The sequence below is a fragment of the Stegastes partitus genome, unplaced genomic scaffold, assembly GCF_000690725.1.
Source record: "Stegastes partitus isolate 25-593 unplaced genomic scaffold, Stegastes_partitus-1.0.2 Scaffold2003, whole genome shotgun sequence".
In the NCBI taxonomy this organism is placed as follows: domain Eukaryota; kingdom Metazoa; phylum Chordata; class Actinopteri; family Pomacentridae; genus Stegastes; species Stegastes partitus.
The window spans coordinates 103,592-115,608 of record NW_007579734.1 but is presented as its reverse complement, the minus strand read 5'-3'; the positions used below and the strand labels follow the sequence as shown (position 1 = coordinate 115,608).

At 48.2% G+C, this 12,017-nt stretch overlaps 1 protein-coding gene across 2 annotated transcripts in view; it reads left to right on the top strand.

The window, feature by feature from the left end:
- xdh (xanthine dehydrogenase) overlaps nt 1-11,778 on the top strand; it is a 15,388-nt gene extending 3,610 nt beyond the window's left edge. Inside the window, exons 5-35 of one of the 2 annotated variants that reach the window (XM_008303421.1) lie at nt 70-196; nt 291-352; nt 1,306-1,389; nt 1,461-1,541; nt 1,800-1,944; nt 2,049-2,141; nt 2,907-3,058; nt 3,428-3,521; nt 3,623-3,732; nt 4,120-4,304; nt 4,371-4,533; nt 4,613-4,702; nt 4,812-4,981; nt 5,063-5,189; nt 5,265-5,384; nt 5,469-5,565; nt 5,641-5,765; nt 5,960-6,093; nt 6,167-6,254; nt 6,341-6,427; nt 6,498-6,689; nt 6,765-6,910; nt 7,688-7,769; nt 8,014-8,109; nt 8,418-8,621; nt 8,776-8,828; nt 8,901-9,015; nt 9,823-9,888; nt 10,389-10,577; nt 10,647-10,814; nt 11,279-11,778. In XM_008303421.1, the coding sequence (XP_008301643.1) occupies nt 70-196; nt 291-352; nt 1,306-1,389; nt 1,461-1,541; nt 1,800-1,944; nt 2,049-2,141; nt 2,907-3,058; nt 3,428-3,521; nt 3,623-3,732; nt 4,120-4,304; nt 4,371-4,533; nt 4,613-4,702; nt 4,812-4,981; nt 5,063-5,189; nt 5,265-5,384; nt 5,469-5,565; nt 5,641-5,765; nt 5,960-6,093; nt 6,167-6,254; nt 6,341-6,427; nt 6,498-6,689; nt 6,765-6,910; nt 7,688-7,769; nt 8,014-8,109; nt 8,418-8,621; nt 8,776-8,828; nt 8,901-9,015; nt 9,823-9,888; nt 10,389-10,577; nt 10,647-10,814; nt 11,279-11,329 (3,696 nt within the window). In that variant the 3' untranslated portion in view covers nt 11,330-11,778. Of the gene's footprint in view, nt 1-69; nt 197-290; nt 353-1,305; nt 1,396-1,460; nt 1,542-1,799; nt 1,945-2,048; nt 2,142-2,906; nt 3,059-3,427; nt 3,522-3,622; nt 3,733-4,119; nt 4,305-4,370; nt 4,534-4,612; nt 4,703-4,811; nt 4,982-5,062; nt 5,190-5,264; nt 5,385-5,468; nt 5,566-5,640; nt 5,766-5,959; nt 6,094-6,166; nt 6,255-6,340; nt 6,428-6,497; nt 6,690-6,764; nt 6,911-7,687; nt 7,770-8,013; nt 8,110-8,417; nt 8,622-8,775; nt 8,829-8,900; nt 9,016-9,822; nt 9,889-10,388; nt 10,578-10,646; nt 10,815-11,278 lie in introns of both variants that reach the window. The other variant, XM_008303420.1, reaches the window with a different exon arrangement.
- Nucleotides 11,779-12,017: the final 239 nt, after the last annotated feature.

Sequence of the window (12,017 nt, the reverse complement as noted above, 5' to 3'; positions counted from 1 at the left end):
ACTCAGATTAAGTCTTTAGCAGAATAACAACCTGTCAGGATTCAAGTCGTGCCTCTAAACTGCTTTCAGGAGCGACTCGCTCGGTCTCACGGCTCTCAGTGTGGATTCTGCAGTCCGGGAATCGTCATGTCCATGTACGCTCTGCTGAGGAATCGGCCGACACCAAGGATGGCCGACGTGGAGGAGGCTTTCCAGGGTATTTATCTGTGTTTTGATCATTTATCAGTTTATTGATTGGGGGGACAGAAGCCATCAGATCAGACTGACAACAAGATGATCTTTGCTTTCAGGGAATCTGTGTCGCTGCACCGGATATCGACCGATCCTGGAGGGATTCAAGACGTTCACCGTGGTGAGAAGGGATCCTGCTTTAGACGCTCCTGGTTCACTTTAACTCTCTGTGGTTCACTTTAACTCTCTGTGGTTCAGTTTAACTCTCTTCTTGCGGTATCCGACGCAACTTTGCTCGGATCCACATATGACAGGAGCAAATAAAGTTCTGACGCGTAGTTCTTCTTCGTTCCGTTTATTATATTCAAAAGGACAGATTTCATAATGTTCGTATTAGACTACGGTCAAAAAACTGGCGTCCTACCACTCCTGCCAGCTCCTCCCCCTCACCTGTCTCCTGTGAGTAAATCAGGCTCACAAAAAAGGTGGAGCTGGCGAACACCATTCAGTGCCCAACACCAAGCACCTGGTGACATTCTGTCCCTCCATCAGACATCTGAATCAAATCATAGCTCCAACATCTCTATCTCATGTTCCTTTGCTGAGGTCCATGTTTCTGCATAACGTCCTGCAGCTCAGTGGAACCAGAACCATGAAAGAGGAGACAGAACTCTCAGACGTCTTCTGTCAGCAGGACTCAGTCAGAACAAAGGAATCCAGAGAGAAGAAACTTTTGTCTTCACATAGCAGAGAAATGTCTTTTTTGACCCTTTGACAGCCTCTGAAGCACTCTGCTTTCTCTTGTCTTGACTGATTTTGTTTTTGTGTGCCTCAGTTTTATGGTTTGGTTTCTCTTTGTGCCGGTTCCATCTGTTTGTGGTGATTTCGGCAGCTGGAGGTTCACTGTGGATGGATGGTCCAACCACGGGCTCCTCTGGATCCTCCATTTGATCTACTTTTACTGGTCCAGGATGTCTTAGTTCTGCTGTTTGTTGGTTTTTACCGAATCTGATGAGAACAAACGTTTTATTTTAGGACACTGTTTCAATGAGACATGAAGCGACTTTGATCAAACATCATGAATTTAGGCTCAGATCTGGTGAAGTCTGACTCTGTGACTGTTTTTCCGTCCAGGAGGGGGCGTGCTGTGGAGGCAGAGGGCGGGAAAACGGCTGCTGTTTGACCAATGGGAGCGCAGCTGACAAAACCTCTGATGATGTAAGTGTGAGCGCTGTGTTTCCAGCAGCGGTAATGCTTTCACCCGTAAACTGTGGTTTGTTTCCCTGCAGGAAGCCCCGCCCCTGTTTAGCGCTGCAGACTTTATGCCTTTAGATCCAACGCAGGAAGTCATCTTCCCCCCCGAACTCATGGTAAACACAGCAGTTGCCACGGCAACCATCTAAAATCACGATTCCATCACATATGTTTACAGACAGAAGGCTCAGCTTCCTTCCTTCGTTCTTTTCTCCCTTCCTTCCTCCTGTACTTCTTTCATACCTCCCTCCCTCATTTCCTTCCTTCCTTCCTTCCTCCCTCCCTCCCTCCCTCCCTTCCTTCTTTCCTTCCTTCCTTCCTCCCTTCATTCCTTCCTTCCTCCCTTCCTTCCTGCCTTCCTTACTTCCTCCTAGACTTTGTCTAAAGGTCAGAGGTCACAGTCACTGTGTTTCCGTGGAGACCGATCGACGTGGCTGCAGCCGGACAGTTTGGACGAGTTTCTGCGTCTGAAATGGAAACATCCAAATGCTAGAGTGGTGGTGGGCAACACAGAAGTGGGTCAGTCTACCTCCATCCATCCATCCATCCATCCATCCATCCATCCATCCATCCATCCATCCATCCATCCACTGTTCGTTCACTGGCTCACTCTCTGTGTTCAGGTATTGAGGTGAAGTTTAAGAACACGGTTTATCCGATAATTCTTTCTCCGACCTTCATCTCCGAATTGAATGCTGTGACTCACACCGAGGACGGTGAGTACAACTAATACTGATGATAACAAACTAACTCCAGCACCTACTTACTCCAACCCTAGCTAACTTGAACCCTGTCTAACTCTAACCCTGTCTAGCCCTGCCTAACTCTAACCCTGTCTAGCACTAGTCCTGACTAACTGTAACCCTATCTAACACTAACCCTCACTAACTCTAACTCTAACACTAACCCTGACAGGCCCTTACCCTGTCTGACCCCGACTAACTCTAGCCCTGACAAACACTGCCCCTGACTAAATCTAACCCTGTCTAGCACTAATCCTGACTAACTCTAACCCTGTCTAGCACTAATCCTGACTAACTCTAACCCTGACTAACACTACCCCGACTAACTGTAACCCTGTCTCGCACTAATCCTGACTAACTCTAACCCTGTGTAGCATTAATCCTGACTAACTCTAACCCTGTCTAGCACTAATCCTGACTAACTCTAACCCTGTCTAACACTAGCCCTGACTAACAATAGATAACCCTAGCCCGCACTTATAATACTAACTAACCACTGGTAACCAGTTAGTTCTGGTCGCTACGTTAGCCTCCTGGGTTTGAAGTGCGTGTTTTTACACAATTTGTTTGTCCAGAACCTGCAAACAGAATCATCAGAGTTTCACTTTTTCAACATTTGATTCCTTCAAGTGATCAAATGTTGAGAAAGAAAAGCAGATGAAAGAAGTTCGGTGTTAGAAATGTGGAACCGAGTTGATGACAACTAGCTGAAAATTAAACCTCTGTGTTTGTGCTCAGGAATTGTGTTTGGTGCGGCATGCACTCTGAGCCACATGGGGGCGGTACTGAGGCAGGCGGCCGACGCTCTTCCTCCTCATCGGACCGAAGTCTTCCTTGCTATCCTGGAACAGCTGCGCTGGTTCGCTGGACAACAGATTCGAAATGTGGCGGTGAGTCGCTGTTTGTTATCTGTTCTAAAGTTAGACATGAGTGTGGTATGGGTCAGCCAGCATGGCGGTGACACATTTAGCTTGGTTTGAACTCAGGGCTCGTCCAGGATCATACTAAATCGGTGAGTTTAGTTTCGTGGGACTTTGGCTGAGGAGGAACGAGGAATATTTCAGGAAATACACCAAGCAAGTGGATGTTCTCCGGGAAATATTCTGATTCTGTTCAGCCGTTTAGAAAGAATTTCCTGTTTCTTTGTGTTTGCTTTGAGCGACAGAAGGTGTTGAACTCGCTGTGTTGAATCATCGTCTGTCTAGTAAAAGTGATTGCGTAGTGTATTTGTGTGTTAAGCGTGACCGTTGTGTCTTCAGGCTGTTGGGGGAAACATCATGACCGCGAGCCCCATATCTGACCTGAACCCTGTTTTTATGGCGGCAGGCTGCAGACTCACACTGATGGACAAAGGTAACACTCCCTGCCTTTATTTTGTACTTCACTGAGAGTTTACTTTGAAAGGGCCTACTAACTGTGCAGTCATGTGACCTCTGACCTCTGTTGTCTGTAAGACGGCAGTCGTGTGGTTCAGATGGACGACGGTTTCTTCACAAGTTACAGGAGGACGATTCTGCGACCGCAAGAAGTCCTGCTCTCCGTGCACATCCCATACAGCAAGAAGGTACAGTCACCTAGCAACCACCTCCAGTCACCTAGCAACCACTGTCTGTTTCGTAGAGACTCATTCTGTTACCTGAAAAACAACTCAGTCTCCTAGCAACCACGACCAGTTTTCCAGAAACCAGTGCCAGTAGCCCAGCAACCGTCTGTCTGTCAACCAGAAACGTTGTCTGCGGCGTAGAAACCACCGTCTGTCAGAAACATTATCCATCATCGAGAAACTACAAGTTTCTTAACGGCAACATGTCAGTTACCTAGCAACCACTGTCAGTCACTTAGCAACCCTCACAATGTTGTCTGAATCAGAGTACCTGTCACTTAGCAACTGCTTCCCAATGCCTAGTAACCAGAGCTGTGCTCGCCTTCTGACTCTGTCTTGTCTCCTCAGAATCAGTTCGTCTCCGCCTTCAAACAGTCTCCTCGCCGCGAGGATGACATCAGCATCGTCACCGCGGCGATGAGCGTCACTTTCACTGCGGGGATGAATGTGGTCGAGGACCTGAGGCTGAGCTATGGCGGCATGGCGGCCACCACAGTCCTGGCAAAGCAGACGGCCAGCCGACTGCTGGGAAGGTAAGACATGAAGAGACAGGAAGCAGGAAGGCAGGAGGCAGGAAGTAACCATCTGCTGTTCTGCAGGCCATGGGGGGAGGAGCTTCTGCAGGATGCCTGTTCCTCATTGGCTGAGGAGTTGAGTCTGGACCCATCGGCGCCAGGCGGCATGGTGACGTACCGGCGGACTCTGAGCCTCAGCCTGTTCTACAAGTTCTACCTGACGGTGCTGCAGAAGCTGCGACTGCAGGTTCTCAGGTTCTCCCCGTTGTTCCTTGTGATTAAAACAAAATAGAGCTTATTTCAAATGTTTTCATGTCGTCTGTCAGGGAGTTGCCGTGGACGACGTCGCCTCAAACTGTCTGACCGCGACAGAAGTTTACTGTCCGCAGACGCCGACCAGTGTTCAGATCTACCAGGTAACCCATTGGCCACAGAGCAGACACTGACGTCCAATAGGAATGAAAGATTTTACTGTGAAGACTCAGGTTCAGTGGCCAAGTGTGTAATTTGACACTCCTTTTGTAGGCGGTGCCACAGGGGCGGAGTCAGGATGACGTGGTAGGCCATCCTATGATGCACCTGTCGGCCATGAAGCAGGCGACAGGTGAAGCGGTTTACTGCGACGACATCCCGCTGTACGAGAACGAGCTGTACCTGTCACTCATCACCAGCAGCAAGGCTCACGCTCGGATCCTGTAAGACACCTGGACACACACACACCTGTACACACCTGTACACACATCCTGCAGTCTAACCGTGTGTGTTACGTGTCGCAGCTCTGTTGATGCAGCGGCGGCGGAGAGTTCCTCAGGTGTCGTTTGCTGCCTGTTTGCTGACGACATCCCCGGCAGTAACGCCACCGGACCAATTGAATATGACGAGACCGTGCTCGCTGAAGGCCAGGTGTGTTTCTGTAAATGTGACCAATCATGGGGCTCCGTGGGGTTCAGGTTGGTCACGTGTCTGTCTTCTGCCCAGGTGACCTGCGTGGGACACATCATTGGCGCCGTGGTGGCCGACACTCAGCTTCACGCTCAGCGAGCCGCCAGAGCAGTCAGGATTCAGTACGAAGAGCTGCCGCCGGTCGTCACCATCCAGGTGAGACTCACCTGAGCTGCCGTCGACCAATCACAGCTGATGATTAGATTCAAGCTGATCTGTGTTTGTTGGTTTGACTGACAGGAGGCCATCGCTGCCCAATCCTTCTACCAGCCAACCAGAACCATCCAGAAGGGAGACCTGGAGGCGGGGTTTAAACAGGCCGACCACATCTTGGAAGGTAAGAAGACCTCTGAGTGAGAATCCCTCTGATTGGTCCTCAGGTATTGATTATTGATTATTGATTGGCTGTCAGGTGAGATTCACATCGGAGGTCAAGAACATTTCTACCTGGAGACCAATGTGACCCTTGCTGTTCCCCGAGGAGAAGATGGCGAGATTGAGCTGTTCGTGTCCACGCAGTCAGCCTCCAAAACACAGGTACAAGTACTGCAAACCCCAGGTACAAGTACTGCAAACCTCAAGTACAAGTACTGCAAACCGCAGGTACAAGTACTGCAAAACACAAGTCACAAAACTCAGGTAACAATACTGTAATAAACAGGTAATAGTACTTCCAAACATGGGTCCCGTTTTAACGCTGAATTTCTCTCTATTTTTGGATTCTGCTGCAGGTGCTGGTGGCGAAGGCGCTGGGCATCCCCGCCAACCGAGTTCTGGTCCGAGTGAAGAGGATGGGTGGTGGGTTTGGTGGGAAGGAGAGTCGGACCACCGTGTTGTCCACTGTGGTTGCCGTGGCAGCGAACAAGTACGTCACAAATCGATCGGTGATCAATAATAAATCCGGTGAAACGCTGAGCTTGTGACCGCCTGTGTTCCAGGCTGAAGAGGCCGGTCAGGTGCATGTTGGACCGAGATGAGGACATGTTGGTCACTGGAGGACGACACCCCTTCTATGGGAAGTACAAGGTGAGAGGGCGCCCCCTGCTGGAGCTGTTTGTTGCATTTTCTTTAGAACAGAGTTGTATGTTGACAGGAAACTTGCGTCGCTGCAGGTCGGGTTCCTGAACAGCGGAAAGGTTGTGGCTCTGGACGTGTCATATTACAGCAACGCAGGAAACTCGAAGGACCTGTCGCTGTCGGTGAGTACCAACCACAGTTCACCTGCCGCCTTCTGCTGAAGGTGTTCTAACATCACATGTGTTCTCCAAGATCATGGAGCGCGCTCTGTTCCACATGGAGAACTCGTACAGTGTGGCCAATGTGCGTGGCTGCGGCTTCCTGTGTCGTACCAACCTGCCATCCAACACCGCCTTCAGGGGCTTCGGTGGGCCGCAGGGCATGATGGTGGCCGAGAGCTGGATCACCGACGTGGCTCAGAGTCTGGGCCGCTCCGCGGATGAGGTTTGTGATGGTAAATGACCTGCTGATGGCTGAGTGGATGAGCAGCGTCCAATCAGTGTCTCCGTCCTCCTGCAGGTCCGTCGGTTGAACCTATACAAGGAAGGCGAGTTGACACCCTACAACCAGATCCTGGATCACCTGACTTTGGACCGCTGCTGGGACGAGTGTTTGTCCCGCTCTGGATACCAGCAACGCCGAGCTGCCGTCGAGCTGTACAACAGGTGAGCTCCTGTTTAAAGGGTTCTGTAACGTTTCCTGAAATTCATAAAGTCAACAATAGACCACAAGAGACACGAACTGCAAGAACAGACTCACAATGACCAGGCAGAGACACACATCAGATGGACATCAAAATGTAAAAAAAACAACTAAAAATAACAACAGAGAAAGTCAAACTAACCAGAAACAGACCAACAATGAAAAACAGATGCAAAATGTAATGAAGTAATAAAGAGACTCAGAACTTCTCTTTTATCGTGGTTTCGTGTCACTTTAAGCGTGAAAACGGACCGAATCACCTGCTCACGGGAACTTTCTAATTGATCTCTGCACTAAGAAGTGTTTCAGGTGAACATGGATGGAACAACAAAACACAAGTACATGGTCAAAAAAGTCAGACGGTGAAGATGATGACCAGAGTGTCTGTCCCATCTCCAGATGGTGTGGTACTGGTTTATTTACAGCAGCTACATAAAGCTTTAGAACGTTTGAGTGGATAAAACATCTGAAGGTGTCATTCCTCAGAAAGTAAAAGCTGGTGGCTGCCACTTTAGCTCACCTGGTTGAGCTGGCGACCCAGGTACAGGAGCTGTAGTGTCCGATGCAGCGGCCGTAGGTTCGAGTCCCGCTCGTGGCCCTTTGCTGCATCTCCTTCCCCCGTCCTCCTCCCCCACTTTCCTGTCTCTCTTTTGACTGTCCTGTGAAATAAAGGCAAAAAGGCCAAAAAAATAACTAAAGAAAAAAAAAAAGCAAAAACTGTTTTTCTGTTCTCTGCTCAGACAGAACCGCTGGACGAAGCGAGGCCTTGCTGTGGTTCCCACCAAGTTCGGCATCAGCTTCACCGCCGTCTTCCTCAACCAGGTGGGTTCTAACCCAACCCAACCCAACCCAACCCCTAACCCAGTGCTTCTCAAATGGTGACCCCGGGCCAGTGTTCATTTTGTCAATGAAAACTCAAATGAAAACTTTTCGTTCACGACCCATTTTTCCGTGACTAATTTGTGACGAGAATGTAAATTTAACGGAAAACATTTGAGAACCACTGCCCTAACCCCACCCTAACCCTAACCCAGCCAAGAGGGTTCTAACGCTAACCTGTGTTCAGGCCGGTGCTCTGGTTCATATCTACACCGACGGCTCGGTTCTGCTGACCCACGGAGGAACCGAGATGGGACAAGGACTCCATACCAAGATGGTCCAGGTACAGGACGTGTAGGACCAGCAGCTTTTCACTGATTTTGAAATTCTACATCAGTAATTTGCAGCTTTGTTGCTTTTATTTCTATAAAGTAAAGACGACACCATCATGTGACCATCAGAGGAACTGCAGCTTCACATTAACAAGAGTTAAAATGTTAAAAAGAAGCAGCAAAGAGTAAAGTTTGAAGGCCTGATGTAAAGCGTTGTCAGGAAGGACTATTAACCTTTCAGAGACGTGAAACACTGCATCGTCTGCGTATATGTTGAGCTTTATGGTGTTCTTTAGGTCTCATCTGTGAGTGTTTCCAGGTCGCCAGCCGGGTTCTGGGGATCCCCTGTTCAAAGATCCACATCACAGAGACCAGCACCAACACGGTGCCCAACACCAGCCCCACCGCCGCCTCCGCCTCCTCCGACCTGAACGGCGGTGCAGTGCAGAACGCCTGCGAGACGCTGGTCAAACGCCTGGAACCGTACAAGGCCAAGAACCCCAAAGGATCATGGGAGGACTGGGTGAGCATAAGAGGAATATTAGAATCAGAATTTCAAATGAAACTTCATGACGTTGTAGCCCACAGCTTTGGCTTTTACAGTAACTGGACAGAGATGCTAGTAAACCTGTATTTACTACTTTTTCGTCGGTGAACAGTGTTTCTGCGTGTTGCAGGTGACGGCAGCGTATTTCGACAGAGTCAACCTCAGTGCAAACGGATTTTATAAGTGAGTTCAGTCACTGGTTCAGGTAATGTTTGATCCATGAAGAGAGGTTCACGGTTTTCTGTTTCTTCTCAGGACTCCAGATCTCGGTTACGACTTTGATTCAAACTCAGGCCGAGTGTTCAACTACTTCTGCTACGGAGTGGCCTGTTCAGAGGTGGAGATCGACTGTCTGACCGGAGCTCACAAGGTCCCACAAACAGAAGCTCAACAAGCAATGAATGAATTAAACACTACAAAGTGACTTCAACCCAATGCACATAAGACACATAAAACAGCTATAAAGTAACAAAAATCCAACACAAGGTGGCGCAAAACAGCTACATCACCACATTCCCAAACTTACATTGAAGGTTAAGGGAGGTGTTTCTCTGTGAATTAAATATGTGTTCATAATGTAGATTGATGTTGCACACCTGGATCGTTATTAGGCCCCAGTTTTTACCACATAAGTACTATCAGTGTGGGGACATGCACATGTGCACTTCTATGCTGATGACACCATCACATCTACTTGCTGTTCATGAACTCCAGACCGTTTGATCACCTCTTCAAACATCATTAGGGCATTCTTAAAACCAGTCTCTTAGAGTCTGAAACGGAATCGAACAGATGTCTCATCTATAAAACTGCTTAAAATTCAACTTTTATTTTCAGTATTGAAAATAGTGCAGTGTCTGCTGTTGGCATGATTCCTGAGTACAGTATAGACAGAAACTGTTTTTCATGTACAGATTATGCAAAATGAAAAGAAATACAGGCACAGAGGTGTTCAGAAGACATCTAGTGAAAATATTTGGCAGAAATCAGATTTGTTGAAAAGTAAAATAAAACATTAACAATTTGTAAAAGACCAAAAAAGATTTTCAGATGTTCAGTTTTGTCTGAAGTCAAACCAGCTTTAGTTTCTATTTTGTCTTTCTATATGCTGGTTTATTTGTAGCTTTGTCATTACTTTGTGTAAATCAGAGTATTTTTGTGACACATTTCATTACAGAACCTGAGCAGCACCATCGTGATGGACGTTGGTCACAGTCTGAACCCAGCGATCGACATCGGACAGGTCAGTGTTTACTGACAGCAGCAGCAAGTGCAGCATCATCTAAATATCTGTTTCCCTGTTCAGTAATCAGATTACTTCTACAGCAGAGTACTGTCTCTGATATAAGATTACAAACTACCAGCTCAGATCCACAGATTACCGTCAGGCTCCACAGCAGGAACTGAACGACAGTCAGTCCATCTCTGGTTCCTTCAGTCTTCATCTGCTGACAGACTCAGTCCTCCTCAGCATGGAGGAGACCAGAGTCCACTAGGTTCTGCTCACATGTTCTGATGGAGGAGACCAGAGTCCACTAAATTCTGCTCACATGTTCTGATGGAGGAGACCAGAGTCCACTAAGTTCCTGTCACATGTTCTCACGTTCTTCATTATTTTCTCTGTTCAGTAAACTTGTTCATCATCAGTGAGCCTATCCAGTGTCACCATTCATGCTTTTAATGTGGAGGTCGGTGCTTCCTGTGGCGCCCCCCTCAGGTCTAACTGTGCTGCTGCCTGTGCAGGTGGAGGGAGGCTTCATGCAGGGTCTGGGTCTCTTCACCCTGGAGGAGCTGCATTACTCTCCTCAGGGCGTCCTCCTCACTCGGGGTCCAGGCTCCTATAAGATCCCGGCCTTCGGCGACATTCCGACCCAGCTGACCGTCTCGCTGCTGCGCGACGCCCCCAACAACAAGGCCGTGTTTGCCTCCAAGGTACCGCCTCCGGTTCTGTTCAGACGTCACTGTTCTGCAGATAAAAGCTCACTCGTCTCCTCCTGACAGGCTGTGGGTGAACCTCCACTCTTCCTGGCTGCATCCGTCTTCTACGCCATCAAAGACGCCATCAGCGCCGCCCGGTCCGAATCGGGCCTGAGCGGTCCGTTCAGGCTGGACAGCCCCGCCTCGGCCGAGAGGATCCGCAACGCCTGCAGCGACCGGTTCACCAAACTGGTAGGATTTGATTGTTAGTGTTACTAGCTGGAGAACACAAAGAGGAACAGCAGGTGGCGCTAACGTGGTCGTTCAGAGCTCAGACAGTGAAAGAAGGAACCGTGGTCTCTGTAGATGCAACTTTTCCACCTCAGCCAAGCAGAACAGCATTTCTGTCCTGTTAGAGTTTATGGCACCGTCCTGTCCATCAAAGAAAACGGGTTCTGCTGCTGGTGCTGATCTCTTTAGGTTCTGTTTGAGCAGACGGACACCGATCGCAGCTACAGATCCACTGACAGTCGTATCAATGCTTTTATTTTCTGCGTTTTCCTTTAAAGACCTGCAGCACATAGAAGCTGACGCTTGAATACGTGAACTCATTAAAACATCGTTTTCTCGTCTCGGTGGCGACGAGCAGCTTAAAGCTTCACTCATTGGTTGTCTTGAAGTGTCTTAAAGCAAGTTGAACCTGTTTTGTGTTGCAGTGTCCTGCTGCTGAGCCGGGAACCTTCGTGCCCTGGTCCGTTCAGGTGTAGGACAGAGAAGGTCCACCATCAGTCCAGAACCACAGAACCCCGACAACACGTTCAGTAGAAATACATTTAAATATCTGTACAAACAACCACTAAACAGGCAGCAGGGTTGTTCATGCAGTTCTTCCTTCAGACCTGTTCATCGCGATCAAATGTGCTGAACAAGGATGTGTGCAGCTCGTACAGAACCAATGACATCGTGAAGATTCTAATATCTGCCACCAATATGAAGTTCAATCATAGCGGAGTTCAGTAATCCACTCACATAATCCAGAATTTGTTAGACGGGAACCTGAAGCTCTTGACTGATTCGTTCTGGGTTCGGGTCAGTCCCATCGTCGGTCTGTTTGTTGCAGTAATTTATTTTCTCATCACATTTGTAAATTAAATCTGAATTAAACAATGATGATTTTGTTCAATTTAATTATGAAATAAAACTTGCAGAATTTTAAGCAGACTTTTCTTCCATGAAGCCTAAACTATCAAACAGCCTCAGATTAAGATCCTTCAGCTTTGGACAGCGTCTCACTGAGCTGCAGCATTTAATTCTCAAGTGTTTCCAAGGATCCTGGAAAAATCGTCAGAAGAGGACTTGACCTCAAATATGAAACATTTTTGTGACAAAGTTAAAAGGCTTCACTGAAAATCTGATGTTTTGCTGCTTCACTGATTTCTGAGTTTAAATCACACC